At 51.0% G+C, this 21,773-nt stretch overlaps 1 protein-coding gene across 1 annotated transcript in view; it reads left to right on the forward strand.

The window, feature by feature from the left end:
• ADAMTS7 (ADAM metallopeptidase with thrombospondin type 1 motif 7) overlaps window positions 1-21,773 on the forward strand; it is a 140,495-nt gene that overhangs the window by 21,260 nt on the left and 97,462 nt on the right. The window contains 3 exon segments of the mRNA XM_029574774.1: window positions 2,161-2,341; window positions 12,060-12,256; window positions 19,127-19,210. Coding sequence (XP_029430634.1) covers window positions 2,161-2,341; window positions 12,060-12,256; window positions 19,127-19,210 — 462 coding nt within the window.

A 21,773-nucleotide genomic window follows, 5' to 3' on the forward strand; every position in this document is an offset into this window, starting at 1 on the left:
GTAAAGTGCGCACCTTCCTGTTGTGTGTACAGCATGCACCATTCTGATGTGTGTAAACTGCGCACCTTCCTGTTGTGTGTACAGCATGCACCATTCTGATGTGTGTAAACTGCACACCTTCCTGTTGTGTGTACAGCATGCACCATTCTGATGTGTGTAAACTGCGCACCTTCCTGTTGTGTGTACAGCATGCACCATTCCGATGTGTGTAAATTGTGCACCATCCTGTTGTGTGTACAGCAAGCACCATTCCGATGTGTATAAAGCGCGCACCATCCTGTTGTGTGTACAGCATGCACCATTCTGATGTGTGTAAAGCTCGCACCATCCTGTTGTGTGTAAAACACGCACCATCCTGTTGTGTGTAAAACGCGCACCATCCTGTTGTGTGTAAAGCGCGCACCATTCCGATGTGTGTAAAGCGTGCACCATCCTGTTGTGTGTAAAGCGCGCACCATTCCGATGTGTGTAAAGCGCGCACCATCCTGTTGTGTGTAAAGCGCGCACCATTCCGATGTGTGTAAAGCGCGCACCATTCCGATGTGTGTAAAGCGCGCACCATCCTGTTGTGTGTGTAAAGCGCGCACCATCCTGTTGTGTGTGTAAAGCGCGCACCATTCCGATGTGTGTAAAGCGCGCACCATCTTGTTGTGTGTAAAGTGCGCACCATTCCGATGTGTGTAAAGCGCGCACCATCCTGTTGTGTGTAAAGCATGCACCATTAGTCGCATAACTTACACGACTAATTACTGGTATTCAGAGTTAGCCACATAAGTTTACGTCTAAGTTTAGACACCCCAAAGAGGAGGTCTGAACTTAGCCAGGTAGTCTTATCCAGCTAAGTGTGCACATATACGCATATATTCAGTGGCTTTGCCGTGCTGCTAACCATACATTGTAAGTTAGCCGAATTAGTTCTAAGCGGCTGTTACTTACACGGCCAGCTTTGAATATCTTATTGCCCCCTTATTTCATCCAAGCGCCTTCCTTTCCTGTAATAATCTCTGCTGCCAGGCTCCGTCACTCTCCACTGGCCCCCTGTCAGGTCCTGGGCACTGCTGCAGTTTTTATGTCCTCTCTTGTGTAGCTCCCTGCTATCGGAATAAAAGACCCCACCTGATCTTCCGGATGTGCCTCTTACTCTCTTCCAGTCTTGGCTAGATACCTCTTTAAATTTGTCTGCTTTGACACTTAATTCTTCTGTTCTGCTTGCCACGCTTTTCTCATCAAATTACTCTTTACCAGTTTGCAACCTTATGTTAATCTGTCTGGGTGCTGCTTTTGTTAGACGTTCCGGATGGGAGACGATAAAGAAATTGAAACATAAATAGATATGTCGTTCTGTTTTTACATACTGAAAGGAGGTCTACAGATCTGGAATGCCCCCTGCTACGGGAGGACTTCCCCCAACCAGCGATCCTGTTATAATGCTTAAATATATAAGAACATAAGATATGCCATACTGGGTCGGAGCAAGGGTCCATCAAGCCCAGCATCCTGTTTCCAACAGAGGCCAAACTAGGTCATAAGAACCTGGCAGGATCCCAAGGGGTCGAGAGATCTCAAGCTGCTTATCCCAAGAATAATAAGCAGGGGATTTCTGCAACTCCACCTTAATAATGGTTAATGGACTTTTCCTCCAGGAACTTGTCCAAACCTTTTTTAAACGCAGCTACACTAACTGCACAAACCACATCCTCTGGCAACAAATTCCAGAGCTTAATTATGTGTTGAGTAAAAAAAATGTTCTCTTATTAGTTTTAAATGTATTACCCAATAACTTCATTGTGTGTCCCCTGGTCTTTGTAGTTTGTGAAAGAGTAAATAACTGATTCACATTTACTCGTTCCATTCCATTCATGATTTTAAACACCTCTATCATATCCCCCCTCAGCCGTCTCTTCTCCAAGCTGAACAGCCCTAACCTCTTTATCTTTCCTCATAGACTCTCCCACTGCCTAATGAATGAGCCTTATCACATACCAGTTCTAACTATAGAGGCTGTATATCCCTTGTTCAGTGTGAACCGATGTGATGTAACATGTGTTATGAATGTCGCTATAGAAAAGAATTAACTAAATAATAAATAAATCCCTCGTGTTTTCCATCTCTAATAATTGAAAGAGAGACTGTGGTTCTGCTTCCTTTCCTCCACCACAGATGGGACTTTTCCAGCTCTCCAAGGAAGATTATTTCATAGAACCCATGGGAGTCCTTCAGCCCGGTGCTGACAGCGCACAACCACACCGCATCTACAGACGCCACAACCACGGCACACGGACTGAGACCAGCAGCAGAGACACTAACCAGCTTCCTGCGATGGGAACCTGTGGGGTGAAAGGTCTGTTGCATGTCTCACTCACTAGCCCAAGGACTCCAGTTTAAAGCTGGCAATTTTACATACTCTAGACCTGGTGCAGGTATTTTAGCTCCAGTTTCACATGCGTAACTGTAGCCAAGCCTGCTGAGAGAAATCCGGGATCCAGGAGATGAACAGTGGCAGAGAGGAAAAACAATCTGATTTTTCTAGTGTAAATGCTTCCTAGCACAATCTTATTAGAAAACAGAGCACACTATACAAGCCTTAAAACTTTGAAAGCATAAAAAGATGGAATATGTTAGCAGATAAGGCCCCTCTAGCCCATCTTGCTGCTTAGATTCCAGCTAACGTCTGACTTATCACTTCTGTTGTGGCTGTGAATCCTTGGGCTGAGGCAGAACTGGTGCTGCCTGAAGGGAGAAGCCCTGCAGGTCCTCACCGTTAGCAGGCCGAGCTGGCTGGCTCAGAGGCCCAACTGGAGCTTCGCCAGTACCAGCCCATGTTGCCCTTAGGTTGAGCCCTCGGGTGCCAGGGCTGGCTGGTCTCATCCTCACCGTCTCTTCATGCACTGCCGGCCTTGTCAAACGCAGTTTCCCACCACGTTGGCCTTTAGACTCCTGTTGGCTCCCCAGTGTCAGGCCCTCCTCGGAGTATGGCAAGAGGCCGTGCCATGCCGGCTCTTCCTCTTCGCGGCAGAAACAGAGGACTCAGGACCTGTGGATTCCGACTACCTGGTCTGCATGTGTGTGTGAGATAATGGGAGCCTGCCTGGGATGGGAGTGTGTGTGAATGGGAGGCTGCCTGTGATGGGAGTGTGTGTGAATGGAAGCCTGCCTGGGATGAGTGGGTGTGTGAATGGGAGGCTGCCTGGCATGGGAGTGTGTGTGAATGGGAGGCTGCCTGTGATGGGAGTGTGTGTGAATGGAAGCCTGCCTGGGATGAGTGGGTGTGTGAATGGGAGGCTGCCTGGGATGAGTGGGTGTGTGAATGGGAGGCTGTCTGTGGTGGGAGTGTGTGTGAATGGGAGGCTGCCTGGGATGTGTGGGTGTGTGAATGGGAAGCTGCCTGGGATGTGTGGGTGTGTGAATGGGAGCCTGCCTGGGATTTAGGTAGATGTGAATGGGAGCGTGCCTGGGGTGTGTGGGTGTTAATGGGAGTTTGTCTGGGGAGTGTGTGTATGTGTGTGAGAGAAAGAATGGGGCTGCAGGTGGAATCCAACCTGCCAGCAACCGAAATGAAGATGAGGGCTGGGGCTGCTGGTACATCCCAACCAAAGACGAGCTGGAGACGCCTGCGGGTTTGCCTGAGAGGGCGCTGTGTGTGTATGACTTGTGTGTGAATATATAAGAAAAAGAGGAGAAAGTTTGTGCATCCCATTCCCACTAATCCACGACAATCGCAGAGTGACTGGAAATCAAAAGTTCCCAGGTAGAGCTTGAATTTTTAAAAATCCTTTTTAGTTTTATTTTTTGGGTATTATTTGATATGTCTGCTGTTTTGATATATTTTATTGGTGTTTGGGACATTTAAAAAACTTGTATACGAGTTTTTAATTATTTGATCTTTTATTCATCAGTTGCTTTTGAAATATTATTATTAGTATGTTTTTACTATAATGATGATGTATTTGTTATATTTCTTGATTTTATTGTTTGATGTTTGAGGAATGGTGATGGTTCTGTGTTTTCATTGCTGCACTGCATAGATTGTGAGGCTTCTTGCCGTTTCCAGTTCAGTTTTTGTCTGCGCGTTTGTATTTCTACTTTATGGTCGCGCTATTCTGTATTTGGGGAGGGTCTGTTTATGTTCTGCATGTGTGAATGAGGTGAGGTATTCTCCTAATAGGAAGTGTATTAGTGTTTTAGGGCTTTCGGAGGGTCAAGCCCACACCCAGCACACAACAGGCCTAATACCTTATGAGTTCCAAGTGGGTTTTTCTGCAGGGATTTCTGGTTGGCATCACAGCCGTGCATGTAAATGTAATGTAAGGGATATTTTTACCTCAGAATGCTGTATTTTGGTATTTTGCATGTAAGATGTGTGTGGAATGGGGCGGGAGTTGTGCAAGGCTATAAGGCTCACCTAGGGTTCCTAATATCTGTGCACCAACCATTGGGTTGGTGGTGATGTCAGTTTTTACAGTTTGCGTCACTGAAGGGAGCCGGGCTTTCTTTTGGGGGGCCCGGGACAGACAATGCATGAACAAGGGGAGAGGGGGCAGCAAAACAGCTGTCACCGACCCTGCAGCAGCTCCTCTGTGCGGTGGTGGCAAACGGAGATCTGTACCGAGCTTACACTAAAGCTGCGCAGGGTCTGTGCCTGAGGCTGTCACCTGTGAGCATACGGTGTGCGCACTCTCCTCGGGGACAAAACCACCAGTCCGGTGGTCGCTTGTTTAACCGAGAGTGGCATAGTTTTTATCTTTATTAGATTTATAAATCACCTAAGCCAACAGAATATACATAATATCCAATGTATGCATTCTATTACATTAAACACAAAAATACATAAAAGCAAAAATAAGCACAAGTCAAAATCAATACTCCTATAACAACAAAATATTGTAGCTAAAGAAAGGCGCTGTTCTCAAACAGTAACTTAGCAATAAGCTTTCCTAAATAGATAGGTTTTCAGTACTCTCTTAAATGTTTTGGTACAATCCATGTGACACATCTGTTCAGGAAATGAATTCCAAAGTGTAGGAGCTGCAACCCAACAAGATCTGTCCCTTGTCTCAACAAGAAGAGCCTGTTTTAAAGATGGAATTTCTAACATTCCTGTCTGTGAAGACCGCAGAGAGCGAGCAGGATTGTGAATCCGCAATAATGCATTCATCCAAGGAAAAAGAGTCCAACTTCAGCCTGCTGTGTAGCAACAATGCAATCCCGAAAACAACACAATATTGTACTGGCAACCAGTGAAGGTCGACTAACACTGGAGAAATATGTTCCCAGAAATCAAGCTCGCAGCCGAGTTCTGCAGGAGTTGTAGTGCTTTCATAACCAAGGCAGGGAGACCCGTACAGATAGCGTTGCAACAGTCTGTCAATGGAAGGAGTAAAGGCTGTACCACATGACGGACGTTTGAGTGATCTAATAGATGCTTCAATCCCTGAAGGACACGAAATTTAAAAACCCAATTTTACAACTGTTTTGATGCATTGCTACAAAATTAAATTGGAGTCAATCCAAACTCCCAGGATCCTTACACAGGGAAGAACCGGCAGTAAGACATTCTCAATGGAAACAGACAAAGGCACAGGTCAAACACAGGAACGCTGGAAAACAAGTTCTTCATTTTTTTACAATGTTAAGCACCAACTTGTTCTGATAAAGCCAATGTCGATAAAATTCTTGGTTTTATAGTATCATCCCAACTGGGTTGTATGTGAATGAAGAACTGAATGTCATTTGCATAAATTCTATATCCCTTACAGTGCCCTGCAAGCAACTTACCAGTTGGCATCAAATAGATGTTAAATAGCAGCGCTGAAAGAGCAGAGTGCAAGCCCCTGTGAGACATCAGTGGGTTCCAATGATCATCAAGAATGTGTTTTGCCAGCTCCATCCTGGAAGGAGTGGTCCTGGAGATAGGACTCAAACCAATGCAGAACTACACCAGTGATACCACTCGCTCTTAATCAATACAAGAAAATCTGGTGATCAGTGGGGTCAAATGCTGATGATATATCCAGAAGAATTAACACAAAACTTTTGCCATCATCAAGACCTCTCCTCAGTTTATCAAATAAGGCAACCATCAGAAGTTCGGTAGTACGGGCCCTTCTAAATCTGAATTGAAAAGGATCAAATAAGTGATGTTCATTCAAAAAACTGGAGAGTTGCTGTAGCATCTGTCCAATTTTTTGAATGAACCAGTGGAAATTTGTACCCATGTGAGGAAGGCTGTAGGGGTCTTAATGATTATTTGTTGTTGTTTTAAGACACCTCCTTCTACTTATGAGACCAAAAGGCAATGTAATACCTTGATTGAAATTATACCTTGACATAGTGCTTGCAGATCTTGTTATAAGAATCGTGTGGTTGAGTACAGGATGTAATATGTTGGCTGGCTGCGGGTTGAGATTCCTGGAAAGGAGGGGGTTTGAGAGAGAGAGAGAGTGCTGGGGAGGGGGGGAGGAGGAGAGATTGGTTGGGATGGGAGGGAGGAGTTGAGAGAATGCTGGGCTTGATGGACCCTTGGTCTGACCCAGCATGGCAATTTCTTATGTTCTTGATGTGGTCCAGAATCTCCTGTACCTGCAAGGGTTGGATGAGCATAATCCTATGAGCCTCTGATATTTTGGGGTACTCCAGCAGTCTGTACAGACTCTTCAATACCCAGAACATCTCCTGGGTTAGCCTATATAATGATTGATAGTATTCTTCAAACACATTAGCAATCCCCTTGCCTGGATACACCATATTGTCTCTACCATTCCTTAATACTGAAATAAATTTGGCTCCTGTCCAGTTCTTTGCCAAACTAGCCAAGGGTCTCCCCACCTTGTTCCAAATTGGTAGAGCTTAAATTTAAAAAAATAATATACCTTTCTTTGCCCGCTGATGTAATAGTGTATTCAATGCGAACTGAGTAGCTAGAAAGTTCATCTTATTAATTGCATTGGGCTTTCGTTCATATGCCCTTTCGTCCGCCACGAGGCGTTTTTCCAATGCCTAATAGATATCGTTAGTGCCTTTTTCTTTGCTATGCTATAGACAATAACATCCCCCCGCCCCCCGCACACAAGTGAACCATGGTGTGCTGCATTATTAGAAGCAAACTCCTCCCACTTTTTAATTAAGTCCTCTCTAAAACATAAATCCCCATATAAATATTTGAGAAACCACCAAAGCCAGTCCATGTTTGCTGGCTAATATCCTTCCAGATCCACCCACACTGGAGTGTGGTTTGAAATAATAAAGGACCTAATGCTAGTCTCCAGTACCCAAGGAAAAGCTTCCCTACTCACCAGGACAGAATCTATACGTGACTGGGTATTAAGTCTGGGTAAATCTATACGTGACTGGGTATTAAGAGCTCTGGATATATGCGTGAGTCCCCTCTCTGACGGATGTAAGGCCCTCCAGGCACTGATCAAATCCAGATTATTACACAAATAGTCTATACCCTTCCCCGATTTCATTGCTTGGTATCCCGCAGTTGAGGATCTATCTAGTTGCTGATCATGGACATAATTAAAATATCCCCCAAGAACAATGGGAACACCAAGGGTAGCAATTAGGGTAAAAAAAAAAAAAGAATGATCACAGACGTTAGAAGCATAAATAGTGACGAATACAAAGGGTTTTCCAAACAGGGAACCTTCCACTAGTAAATACCGCCCTCAATCCTTGAAAGGGTCTCTGTTTCCCTATAAAGCAAGGCTACTCCTGCCTTTCTCGTTCCCAATTGGGAAGAGAAAATATTGGCCTCTTTAATAGGTGTAATAAATTCTGCTCATTCCTCTCTGTACCAAACTATGTCTACACCGGAATTTCTTCCCTGTTTTTCTTTTTTCTAGCAGGAATTAATAGCGGTTTGAAGCCGCAGAACAGTGTGTAGTTTATTTTATTTATTTTATTTTGTATTTTTGTAGTTGACTTGTTGCTTCTTGTTATATGACCATATTGGGATTTATCACCCTATCAATAAAATCATAATTTCTGCTCTGAACCCCAAAGGCTGAGGATATTACATCCAGGATGCTTTAGCTAATATTAGAGAAATTTAATCTTATTCAGATTAATATTCAAAGTGGTTTGTTTGGCTAGGTTCGAGACTTAGCTGCACAAATCTGAGGTTATCAATGGGTCCTCCAGCTGTTTGAATAAGTCATTTCCTGGCTAAAAAAATGTATCTGGAAACAAAAGAAGTGTTCCTGGTCTGAGGCTTAAACTTAGCTGGCACTAAATATTAGCACTGCCTGGCTAAGTCAGTTCCTGTTCATAGCAGGTCTAACGTTATCGGGGTCTCACAGCACTTCTCTCTCACTCTATCACTTATTGGGAGTGAGGGTCTCACAGCAGTTCTCTCTGTCACTCATTGGGAGTGGGGAGTCTCACAGCAGTTTTCTCTGTCACTCATTAGGAGTGGGGGTCTCACAGCAGTTCTCTGTCACTCATTAGGAGTGGGGGTCTCACAGCAGTTCTCTCTGTCACTCATTGGGAGTGGGGGGTCTCACAGCAGTTCTCTCTGTCACTCATTAGGAATGGGGGTCTCACAGCAGTTCTCTGTCACTCATTAGGAGTGGGGGTCTCACAGCAGTTCTCTCTATCACTCATTGGGAGTGGGGGGTCTCACAGCAGTTCTCTCTGTCACTCATTAGGAGTGGGGGTCTCACAGCAGTTCTCTCTGTCACTCATTAGGAGTGGAGGTCTCACAGCAGCTCTCTCTCTTTCTGTCACTCATTAGGAGTGGGGGTCTCACAGCAGTTCTCTCTATCACTCATTGGGAGTGGGGGGTCTCACAGCAGTTCTCTCTGTCACTCATTAGGAGTGGGGGTCTCACAGCAGTTCTCTCTATCACTCATTGGGAGTGGGGGGTCTCACAGCAGTTCTCTCTGTCACTCATTAGGAGTGGGGGTCTCACAGCAGTTCTCTCTGTCACTCATTAGGAGTGGGGGGTCTCACAGCAGTTCTCTCTCTTTCTGTCACTCATTGGGAGTGGGGGTCTCACAGCAGTTCTCTCTGTCACTCATTAGGAGTGGGGGTCTCACAGCAGCTCTCTCTGTCACTCATTAGGAGTGGGGGTCTCACAGCAGTTCTCTCTCTTTCTGTCACTCATTGGGAGTGGGGGGTCTCACAGCAGCTCTCTCTGTCACTCATTGGGAGTGGGGGTCTCAGCAGTTCTCTCTGTCACTCATTGGGAGTGGGGGTCTCACAGCAGCTCTCTGTCACTCATTAGGAGTGGGGGTCTCACAGCAACTCTCTCTGTCACTCATTAGGAGTGGGGGTCTCACAGCAACTCTCTCTGTCACTCATTAGGAATGGGGGTCTCACAGCAGTTCTCTGTCACTCATTAGGAGTGGGGGTCTCACAGCAGTTCTCTCTATCACTCATTGGGAGTGGGGGGTCTCACAGCAGTTCTCTCTGTCACTCATTAGGAGTGGGGGTCTCACAGCAGTTCTCTCTGTCACTCATTAGGAGTGGAGGTCTCACAGCAGCTCTCTCTCTTTCTGTCACTCATTAGGAGTGGGGGTCTCACAGCAGTTCTCTCTCTCACTCATTGGGAGTGGGGGGGTCTCACAGCAGTTCTCTCTGTCACTCATTAGGAGTGGGGGTCTCACAGCAGTTCTCTCTATCACTCATTGGGAGTGGGGGGGTCTCACAGCAGTTCTCTCTGTCACTCATTAGGAGTGGGGGTCTCACAGCAGTTCTCTCTGTCACTCATTAGGAGTGGGGGGTCTCACAGCAGTTCTCTCTCTTTCTGTCACTCATTGGGAGTGGGGGTCTCACAGCAGTTCTCTCTGTCACTCATTAGGAGTGGGGGTCTCACAGCAGCTCTCTCTGTCACTCATTAGGAGTGGGGGTCTCACAGCAGTTCTCTCTCTTTCTGTCACTCATTGGGAGTGGGGGGTCTCACAGCAGCTCTCTCTGTCACTCATTGGGAGTGGGGGTCTCACAGCAGTTCTCTCTGTCACTCATTGGGAGTGGGGGTCTCACAGCAGCTCTCTGTCACTCATTAGGAGTGGGGGTCTCACAGCAACTCTCTCTGTCACTCATTAGGAGTGGGGGTCTCACAGCAACTCTCTCTGTCACTCATTAGGAGTGGGGGTCTCACAGCAGCTCTCTCTGTCACTCATTGGGAGTGGGGGTCTCACAGCAACTCTCTCTGTCACTCATTAGGAGTGGGGGTCTCACAGCAGTTCTCTCTGTCACTCATTAGGAGTAGGGGGTCTCACAGCAGCTCTCTGTCACTCATTGGGAGTGGGGGTCTCACAGCAGCTCTCTCTGTCACTCATTGGGAGTGGGGGTCTCACAGCAACTCTCTCTGTCACTCATTAGGAGTGGGGGTCTCACAGCAGTTCTCTCTGTCACTCATTAGGAGTAGGGGTCTCACAGCAGCTCTCTCTGTCACTCATTGGGAGTGGGGGTCTCATGGCAACTCTGTCACTCATTAGGAGTGGGGGTCTCACAGCAGTTCTCTCTGTCACTCATTAGGAGTAGGGGTCTCACAGCAGCTCTCTCTGTCACTCATTGGGAGTGGGGGTCTCACAGCAGCTCTCTCTGTCACTCATTGGGAGTGGGGGTCTCACAGCAGTTCTCTCTGTCACTCATTAGGAGTGGGGGTCTCACAGCAGCTCTCTCTGTCAGTCATTAGGAGTGGGGGGTCTCACAGCAGTTCTCTCTGTCACTCATTGGGAGTGGGGGTCTCACAGCAGCTCTCTCTGTCACTCATTGGGAGTGGGGGTCTCACAGCAGTTCTCTCTGTCACTCATTGGGAGTGGGGGTCTCACAGCAGCTCTCTTTATCACTCATTGGGAGTGGGGGTCTCACAGCAGTTCTCTCTGTCACTCATTAGGAGTAGGGGTCTCACAGCAGCTCTCTCTGTCACTCATTGGGAGTGGGGGTCTCACAGCAGCTCTCTCTGTCACTCATTGGGAGTGGGGGTCTCACAGCAGTTCTCTCTGTCACTCATTGGGAGTGGGGGTCTCACAGCAGCTCTCTCTGTCACTCATTGGGAGTGGGGGTCTCACAGCAGTTCTCTCTGTCACTCATTAGGAGTAGGGGTCTCACAGCAGCTCTCTCTCTCACTCATTAGGAGTGGGGGTCTCACAGCAGCTCTCTCTGTCACTCATTGGGAGTGGGGGTCTCACAGCAGCTCTCTCTGTCACTCATTGGGAGTGGGGGTCTCACAGCAGCTCTCTCTGTCACTCATTGGGAGTGGGGGTCTCACAGCAGCTCTCTCTGTCACTCATTAGGAGTGGGGGTCTCACAGCAGCTCTCTCTGTCACTCATTTGGAGTGGGGGTCTCACAGCAGCTCTCTCTGTCACTCATTGGGAGTGGGGGTCTCACAGCAGTTCTCTCTGTCACTCATTAGGAGTGGGGGTCTCACAGCAGCTCTCTCTGTCACTCATTGGGAGTGGGGGTCTCACAGCAGTTCTCTCTGTCACTCATTAGGAGTAGGGGTCTCACAGCAGCTCTCTCTGTCACTCATTGGGAGTGGGGGTCTCACAGCAGCTCTCTCTGTCACTCATTAGGAGTGGGGGTCTCACAGCAGTTCTCTCTGTCACTCATTGGGAGTGGGGGTCTCACAGCAGCTCTCTCTGTCACTCATTGGGAGTGGGGGTCTCACAGCAGTTCTCTCTGTCACTCAGGAGTAGGGGTCTCACAGCAGCTCTCTCTGTCACTCATTAGGAGTGGGGGTCTCACAGCAGCTCTCTCTGTCAGTCATTAGGAGTGGGGGTCTCACAGCAGCTCTCTCTGTCACTCATTGGGAGTGGGGGTCTCACAGCAGTTCTCTCTGTCACTCATTAGGAGTGGGGGTCTCACAGCAGCTCTCTCTGTCACTCATTTGGAGTGGGGGTCTCACAGCAGCTCTCTCTGTCACTCATTGGGAGTGGGGTCTCACAGCAGTTCTCTCTGTCACTCATTGGGAGTGGGGGTCTCTCAGCAGGTCTTGGAATGCTCTGAGCTGAGCGCTGAGGATCCCTCGTTCTAGGCTCAGATGGAGAACCTTTGAGGAGCCTCTGATCTCAGCTGCTGGGCTGATAATGTTCTCACTAAATCCTTTCAGATCCTGCCTGGATGCTGAAGAGGACAGAGAGGTGGCGAGAGCGCTGGGAGCAGAAGCAGCATCGGAGGCGGCGAATAGTGCAGCGTTCAGTCAGTCAGGAAAAGTGGGTAGAGACTCTGGTGGTGGCAGACGCAAAGATGGTGGAGTTCCACGGCAGCGCCCACGTGGACAGCTACGTGCTCACAGTCATGAACATGGTACAGTAAGACCATCTCCTCGCCCGCTCCTCTGATACACAAGTAAGGGGAATAAGGAATCTCACATCTGCATGTGCCACATCTGCAATCAGCACAGCTGGACTTAGGTTCACATGTTCTGGCTTCAAAAATCCATGCCATGCCCCCCCTCCCCCGACCTCTCACACCCCCTGAATGTCTCCTGCTGCCTGTGTGAGTCTCCCCCCTGACCTCTCACATCCCCTGAATGTCTCCTGCTGCCTGTGTGAGTCTCCCCCCTGACCTCTCACACCCCCTGAATGTCTCCTGCTGCCTGTGTGAGTCTCCCCCGCCCCCGACCTCTCACACTCCCTGAATGTCTCCTGCTGCCTGTGTGAGTCTCCCCCCTGACCTCTCACACCCCCTGAATGTCTCCTGCTGCCTGTGTGAGTCTCCCCCCGACCTCTCATACCCCCTGAATGTCTCCTGCTGCTTGTGTGAGACTCCCCCGACCTCTCACACCCCCTGAATGTCTCCTGCTGCATGTGTGAGTCTCCCCCCGACCTCTCACACCCCCTGAATGTCTCCTGCTGCCTGTGTGAGTCTCCCCCCCCGACCTCTCACACCCCCTGAATGTCTCCTGCTGCCTGTGTGAGTCTCCCCCCCCCCCGACCTCTCACACCCCCTGAATGTCTCCTGCTGCCTGTGTGAGTCTCCCCCGACCTCTCACACCTCCTGAATGTCTCCTGCTGCCTGTGTGAGTCTCCCCCCCCCGACCTCTCACACCCTCTGAATGTCTCCTGCTGCCTGTGTGAGACTCCCCCGACCTCTCACACCTCCTGAATGTCTCCTGCTGCCTGTGTGAGTCTCCCCCCCCCCCCGACCTCTCACACCCCCTGAATGTCTCCTGCTGCCTGTGTGAGTCTCCCCCGACCTCTCACACCTCCTGAATGTCTCCTGCTGCCTGTGTGAGTCTCCCCCCCCCGACCTCTCACACCCTCTGAATGTCTCCTGCTGCCTGTGTGAGACTCCCCCGACCTCTCACACCTCCTGAATGTCTCCTGCTGCCTGTGTGAGTCTCCCCCCCCCCGACCTCTCACACCCCCTGAATGTCTCCTGCTGCCTGTGTGAGTCTCCCCCCCCCCGACCTCTCACACCCCCTGAATGTCTCCTGCTGCCTGTGTGAGTCTCCCCCCCCGACCTCTCATACCTCCTGAATGTCTCCTGCTGCCTGTGTGAGTCTCCCCCGACCTCTCACACCCCCTGAATGTCTCCTGCTGCCTGTGTAAGTCTCCCCCCTGACCTCTCACACCCCCTGAATGTCTCCTGCTGCCTGTGTGAGTCTCCCCCCCCCCGACCTCTCACACTCCCTGAATGTCTCCTGCTGCCTGTGTGAGTCTCCCCCCGACCTCTCACACCCCCTGAATGTCTCCTGCTGCCTGTGTGAGTCTCCCCCCCGACCTCTCACACCCCCTGAATGTCTCCTGCTGCCTGTGTGAGACTCCCCCGACCTCTCACACCCCCTGAATGTCTCCTGCTGCCTGTGTGAGTCTCCCCGACCTCTCACACCCCCTGAATGTCTCCTGCTGCCTGTGTGAGTCTCCCTCCCCGACCTCTCACACCCCCTGAATGTCTCCTGCTGCCTGTGTGAGTCTCCCCCCTACCTCTCACACCCCCTGAATGTCTCCTGCTGCCTGTGTGAGACTCCCCCATGACCTCTCACACCCCCTGAATGTCTCCTGCTGCCTGTGTGAGACTCCCCCATGACCTCTCACACCTCCTGAATGTCTCCTGCTGCCTGTGTGAGTCTCCCCCCCGACCTCTCACACCCCCTGAATGTCTCCTGCTGCCTGTGTGAGTCTCCCCCCCCCGACCTCTCACACCCCCTGAATGTCTCCTGCTGCCTGTGTGAGTCTCCCCCCCCCCCCGACCTCTCACACCCCCTGAATGTCTCCTGCTGCCTGTGTGAGTCTCCCCCCCCCCGACCTCTCAGACCCCTGAATGTCTCCTGCTGCCTGTGTGAGACTCCCCCCTGACCTCTCACACCCCCTGAATGTCTCCTGCTGCCTGTGTGAGACTCCCCTGACCTCTCACACCCCCTGAATGTCTCCTGCTGCCTGTGTGAGACTCCCCCCTGACCTCTCACACCCCCTGAATGTCTCCTGCTGCCTGTGTGAGACTCCCCCCCCCCCCCGACCTCTCACACCCCCTGAATGTCTCCTGCTGCCTGTGTGAGACTCCCCCCTGACCTCTCACACCCCCTGAATGTCTCCTGCTGCCTGTGTGAGTGTCCCCCGACCTCTCACACCCCCTGAATGTCTCCTGCTGCCTGTGTGAGTCTCCCCTGACCTCTCACACCCCCTGAATGTCTCCTGCTGCCTGTGTGAGACTCCCCCGACCTCTCACACCCCCTGAATGTCTCCTGCTGCCTGTGTGAGTCTCCCCCCCGACCTCTCACACCCCCTGAATGTCTCCTGCTGCCTGTGTGAGTCTCCCCCCTGACCTCTCACACCCCCTGAATGTCTCCTGCTGCCTGTGTGAGTCTCCCCCCCCTGACCTCTCACACCCCCTGAATGTCTCCTGCTGCCTGTGTGAGACTCCCCCCCGACCTCTCACACCCCCTGAATGTCTCTGCTGCCTGTGTGAGTCTCCCCCCCCGACCTCTCACACCCCCTGAATGTCTCCTGCTGCCTGTGTGAGTCTCCCCCCCGACCTCTCACACCCCCTGAATGTCTCCTGCTGCCTGTGTGAGTCTCCCCCCCCCGACCTCTCACACCCCCTGAATGTCTCCTGCTGCCTGTGTGAGTCTCCCCCCCGACCTCTCACACCCCCTGAATGTCTCCTGCTGCCTGTGTGAGGCTCCCCCCCCCCGACCTCTCAGACCCCCTGAATGTCTCCTGCTGCCTGTGTGAGTCTCCCCCCCCCGACCTCTCACACCCTCTGAATGTCTCCTGCTGCCTGTGTGAGACTCCCCCGACCTCTCACACCTCCTGAATGTCTCCTGCTGCCTGTGTGAGTCTCCCCCCCCCCGACCTCTCACACCCCCTGAATGTCTCCTGCTGCCTGTGTGAGTCTCCCCCCCCCCCGACCTCTCACACCCCCTGAATGTCTCCTGCTGCCTGTGTGAGTCTCCCCCCCGACCTCTCATACCTCCTGAATGTCTCCTGCTGCCTGTGTGAGTCTCCCCCGACCTCTCACACCCCCTGAATGTCTCCTGCTGCCTGTGTAAGTCTCCCCCCTGACCTCTCACACCCCCTGAATGTCTCCTGCTGCCTGTGTGAGTCTCCCCCCCCCCCGACCTCTCACACTCCCTGAATGTCTCCTGCTGCCTGTGTGAGTCTCCCCCCGACCTCTCACACCCCCTGAATGTCTCCTGCTGCCTGTGTGAGTCTCCCCCCCGACCTCTCACACCCCCTGAATGTCTCCTGCTGCCTGTGTGAGACTCCCCCGACCTCTCACACCCCCTGAATGTCTCCTGCTGCCTGTGTGAGTCTCCCCGACCTCTCACACCCCCTGAATGTCTCCTGCTGCCTGTGTGAGTCTCCCTCCCCGACCTCTCACACCCCCTGAATGTCTCCTGCTGCCTGTGTGAGTCTCCCCCCCTACCTCTCACACCCCCTGAATGTCTCCTGCTGCCTGTGTGAGACTCCCCCATGACCTCTCACACCCCCTGAATGTCTCCTGCTGCCTGTGTGAGACTCCCCCATGACCTCTCACACCTCCTGAATGTCTCCTGCTGCCTGTGTGAGTCTCCCCCCCGACCTCTCACACCCCCTGAATGTCTCCTGCTGCCTGTGTGAGTCTCCCCCCCCCCGACCCTCTCACACCCCCTGAATGTCTCCTGCTGCCTGTGTGAGTCTCCCCCCCCCCCCGACCTCTCACACCCCCTGAATGTCTCCTGCTGCCTGTGTGAGTCTCCCCCCCCCCCGACCTCTCAGACCCCTGAATGTCTCCTGCTGCCTGTGTGAGACTCCCCCCTGACCTCTCACACCCCCTGAATGTCTCCTGCTGCCTGTGTGAGACTCCCCTGACCTCTCACACCCCCTGAATGTCTCCTGCTGCCTGTGTGAGACTCCCCCCTGACCTCTCACACCCCCTGAATGTCTCCTGCTGCCTGTGTGAGACTCCCCCCCCCCCCGACCTCTCACACCCCCTGAATGTCTCCTGCTGCCTGTGTGAGACTCCCCCCCTGACCTCTCACACCCCCTGAATGTCTCCTGCTGCCTGTGTGAGTCTCCCCCGACCTCTCACACCCCCTGAATGTCTCCTGCTGCCTGTGTGAGTCTCCCCTGACCTCTCACACCCCCTGAATGTCTCCTGCTGCCTGTGTGAGACTCCCCCGACCTCTCACACCCCCTGAATGTCTCCTGCTGCCTGTGTGAGTCTCCCCCCCGACCTCTCACACCCCTGAATGTCTCCTGCTGCCTGTGTGAGTCTCCCCCCCTGACCTCTCACACCCCCTGAATGTCTCCTGCTGCCTGTGTGAGTCTCCCCCCCCTGACCTCTCACACCCCCTGAATGTCTCCTGCTGCCTGTGTGAGACTCCCCCCCGACCTCTCACACCCCCTGAATGTCTCTGCTGCCTGTGTGAGTCTCCCCCCCCGACCTCTCACACCCCCTGAATGTCTCCTGCTGCCTGTGTGAGTCTCCCCCCCCGACCTCTCACACCCCCTGAATGTCTCCTGCTGCCTGTGTGAGTCTCCCCCCCCCCGACCTCTCACACCCCCTGAATGTCTCCTGCTGCCTGTGTGAGTCTCCCCCCCGACCTCTCACACCCCCTGAATGTCTCCTGCTGCCTGTGTGAGGCTCCCCCCCCCCCGACCTCTCAGACCCCCTGAATGTCTCCTGCTGCCTGTGTGAGTCTCCCCCCCCCGACCTCTCACACCCCCTGAATGTCTCCTGCTACCTGTGTGAGACTCCCCCCTGACCTCTCACACCCCCTGAATGTCTCCTGCTGCCTGTGTGAGTCTCCCCCGACCTCTCACACCTCCTGAATGTCTCCTGCTGCCTGTGTGAGTCTCCCCCCCCCCGACCTCTCACACTCCCTGAATGTCTCCTGCTGCCTATGTGAATCTCCCCCGACCTCTCACACCTCCTGAATGTCTCCTGCTGCCTGTGTGAGTCTCCCCCCTGACCTCTCACACCCCCTGAATGTCTCCTGCTGCCTGTGTGAGTCTCCCCCCCGACCTCTCAGACCCCCTGAATGTCTCCTGCTACCTGTGTGAGACTCCCCCCTGACCTCTCACACCCCCTGAATGTCTCCTGCTGCCTGTGTGAGTCTCCCCCCCCGACCTCTCACACCCCCTGAATGTCTCCTGCTGCCTGTGTGAGTCTCCCCCCCCCCGACCTCTCACACCTCCTGAATGTCTCCTGCTGCCTGTGTGAGTCTCCCCCCCCCGACCTCTCACACTCCCTGAATGTCTCCTGCTGCCTATGTGAGTCTCCCCCGACCTCTCACACCTCCTGAATGTCTCCTGCTGCCTGTGTGAGTCTCCCCCCTGACCTCTCACACCCCCTGAATGTCTCCTGCTGCCTGTGTGAGTCTCCCCCCCCGACCTCTCACACCCCCTGAATGTCTCCTGCTACCTGTGTGAGACTCCCCCCTGACCTCTCACACCCCCTGAATGTCTCCTGCTGCCTGTGTGAGTCTCCCCCCCGACCTCTCACACCCCCTGAATGTCTCCTGCTGCCTGTGTGAGACCCTCTGCCCAGGCTGAATGTGTTCTGGTTCAGCTTCCCCCCTCATCCCTCTGTGGATAGGGAAGGACTGAGGGTACCTGAATGTAGCCTGCTAGAAGGGCCAGAAGGCGGAATATAAATTAGGTAAGTAAATAAATGCTTCCCGCTCTAGTGATCTGCGGTGTCCCAGATGTTCTGCTCTGCATGAATTTCCCTGCTCTGTGTGTGCCAGGCCTCTCCCTTCATCATCTGTACTGCCATTCTCGTTACGTTTTGGAGTGGCTTGGGTGGGGGGCATCATTTTTCTTCCATCCTCTGTTGGGCTTAGTAGTCACAAGCCTTAGTTTGTATTCCCCCTCCCAGGTCAGCCCAGTCATTGCCGGCCCAGTCTTGGGACAGAGTCCTCAAGCCACGGCTCTTTCTGGACCCTAAGCCTGGCCAGTAGAGTGGGGGCTGAGTCACTCTCACCCTGGGGCTGTGAGCATCCCCAACCCGGGCCTTCTGGGGAAGCAGAAGACCAGACCTGGGAATGGAACCCGGGTTCTCTTCCTCTATTTACTTTTTTACATCTGGCTCTCCTCAAGGACCCATCATTTTTAGCTTCTCTTTTTATTCTAGGTCCTGGAAATCTACAAACTGGTCAGGTTTTCAGGATATGCACAATGAATATGTATGAAGTATATTTGCATGCCCTGCTCCTTGATATACAACTATATCTCATGCATATTCATTGTAGATGTCATGGAAACCAGACCTATTTGAGTTGTCTTCCAGTTTTGTTCCTTCCTCTAGATCAGAGGTTCCCAAACCTGTCCTGAGGGACCTCAAGCCAGTTGGGTTTTCAGGGTGTCCATGATGAATTTGCTTGAGATAAATTTGCATACATGGACGTTGTGCATGCAGATTTATTATGCATATTCACTGCAGATAGGCTGAAAGCCCAACCGGCTGGAGGTCCCCTAAGAGAGGTTTGGGAACCTCTGATCTAGATCCCTCCCTGTGCTGGAGAACTGGACTGGGAGTTCTGAAGCTGAGATTATAGCAGAAGGGAGGAGGAATAGCAGGGGTATTCTGATGCCAGGGTCAGGAGCACAGAGGGCAGCAGGCCTTGGGAGTATGAAGGCTATGTTGGGCTTGGCAGTACATACGGGCTTCTTAGAGCTTCATTATCGGTGGAATTTAGCGTCACCACCTTCTGCTCCCATGAATGCTTGTCCTCTTCTCTCTCTGCAGGTTGCTGGATTGTTCCATGATGCCAGCATTGGGAATCCTATTAATATCGTTGTCGTGCGTCTTATTCTACTGGATAGAGAAGAGGTAATGCCCAGCAACTGGAGCACTGTGCAAAAAAACTTCTGATCTTACCAAAAGAATAATCAGAAAATAATTTTAAATTGTTTTATAGGACATCTTCACATGTGTACAGTCCCATGTGGTACACGCAGAGTAAGGTTGAGAGGTCAGGTAACATCTTCACATGTGTACAGTCCCTTTCTTTCAATCCAAGCAACTAAGACCTCCCCTAAGTGTAATCAACAAATTCGACAACTCCATAATACTCTTTCTCTTTTAAATTGGCAGGTTTATTACATTGTTGTTTCTTTTACCTCATTGTTAATTTTCTCTATCGCTTTCTTTACATTCCAAGTTGCATTATGTCCCTGTTTTATTGTAACTGCTATTTCCTCTTCTATCACATGTTAATGTTCTAAGTATTTCTTCTTTTGTCACACCCTGTTAATTGTAAACCGGCATGATGCGACTCCCATCGCGAATGCCGGTATATAAGAAATGCAAATAAATAAAAAATAAAAATAAATGTGGTACACGCAGAGTAAGGTTGAGAGGTCAGGTAACATCTTCACATGTGTACAGTCCCATGTGGTACACGCAGAGTAAGGTTGAGAGGTCAGGTAACATCTTCACATGTGTACAGTCCCATGTGGTACACGCAGAGTAAGGTTGAGAGGTCAGGTAACATCTTCACATGTGTACAGTCCCATGTGGTACACGCAGAGTAAGGTTGAGAGGTCAGGTAACATCTTCACATGTGTACAGTCCCATGTGGTACACGCAGAGTAAGGTTGAGAGGTCAGGTAACATCTTCACATGTGTACAGTCCCATGTGGTACACGCAGAGTAAGGTTGAGAGGTCAGGTAACATCTTCACATGTGTACAGTCCCATGTGGTACACGCAGAGTAAGGTTGAGAGGTCAGGTAACATCTTCACATGTGTACAGTCCCATGTGGTACACGCAGAGTAAGGTTGAGAGGTCAGGTAACATCTTCACATGTGTACAGTCCCATGTGGTACACGCAGAGTAAGGTTGAGAGGTCAGGTAACATCTTCACATGTGTACAGTCCCATGTGGTACACGCAGAGTAAGGTTGAGAGGTCAGGTAACATCTTCACATGTGTACAGTGCCTTCTGCATTGAGACAGATGTGGTACACGCAGAGTAAGGTTGAGAGGTCAGGTAAAGGATATGGGAAGGAACTGGTTTTGGGAGTTTATAAGCTCATTTATTCAAAGTGTTAAACAACATGCGGAAGACAATTGGGTCAATTTCGTGGGTCTTTATCTGCTGACATTTACTGTTGGGCTGATACAGTAAAAACGCGGGAGAGCGGGCAGTGCCCGCTCTCTCGGTGCGCGCACAGGCCACTCTCCTGTGCGCGCGATTCAGTATTTTAATTTATTAAAATTAGGCCCGGCGGTAAAAAGAGGCGCTAGGGACACTACCGCGTCCCTAGTGCTTCTTTTTGGACAGGAGTGGCAGCTGTCAGCAGGTTTGACAGCCGACGCTCAATTTTGCCTGCATCCGTTCTCGAGCCCGCTGACAGCCACGGGTTCGGAAACCGGATGCCGGCAAAATTGAGCGTCCGGTTTTCGACCCGCCAGCTGCGGGCCCATTTTAAATTTTTTATTTTTTTTATTTTTTACTTTTTTAAACTTTCGGGACCTCCAACTTAATATCGCCATGAAAGTCCATGTGCGATGGAGAAGGTACAGAGAAGGGCAACCAACCTATGAGGAAAGGCTGAAGAGGTTAGGGCTGTTCAGCTTGGAGAAGAAACGGCTGAGGGGGGATATGATAGAGGTCTTTACGAGTAGATGTGAATCTGTTATTTACACTTTCGAATAATAGGACTAGGGGGCATTCCATGAAATTAGCAAGTAATACATTTAAGACTAATCAGAGAAAATGGTTTTTCACTCAACGCACAATAAAGCTCTGGAATTTGTTGCCAGAGGATGTGCTTAGTGCAGTTAGTGTAGCTGGGTTCAAAAAAGGTTTGGATAAGTTCTTGGAGGAGAAGTCCATTAACGGCTATTAATCAAGTTTACTTAGGGAATAGCCACTGCTATTAATTGTATCAGTAGCATGGGATCTTCTTAGTGTTTGGGTAATTGCCAGGTTCTTGTGGCCTGGTTTGGCCTCTGTTGGAAACAGGATGCTGGGCTTGATGGACCCTTGGTCTGACCCAGCATGGCAATTTCTTATGTTCTTAAGGCAAAGTTTTCCTGACGTCAGAACGCATTCTAAAGTTGCAAGGTCAGGTTTGAGAGTTGTTGTCTAAGCATCCTCCAAATGTTTGGGATTACTTACAGGTCCTGGGTTCAATTACTTCAATATTAGATCTAGTTCCCTGGGTTTTCACTCACATGCATCCTTTGCAATCGGCGTTACTTTCCTGATGGGACCCAGTGTCAGAACAATTTCACCTTCCTCTTTCATTGACGGAGATGGCTCTATCCAGTTTGGATTGGTGGCTGCATTCGGACAACTTGACTCGAGGAGTTCCTTTGGTAGTTCTGCACTGGATGGTAGTGACCACAGATGCCAGCCTTTCCGGTTGGGGGCTGTGTGTCTGAGG

This window comes from Rhinatrema bivittatum, chromosome 13, assembly GCF_901001135.1.
Source record: "Rhinatrema bivittatum chromosome 13, aRhiBiv1.1, whole genome shotgun sequence".
NCBI lineage: Eukaryota > Metazoa > Chordata > Amphibia > Gymnophiona > Rhinatrematidae > Rhinatrema > Rhinatrema bivittatum.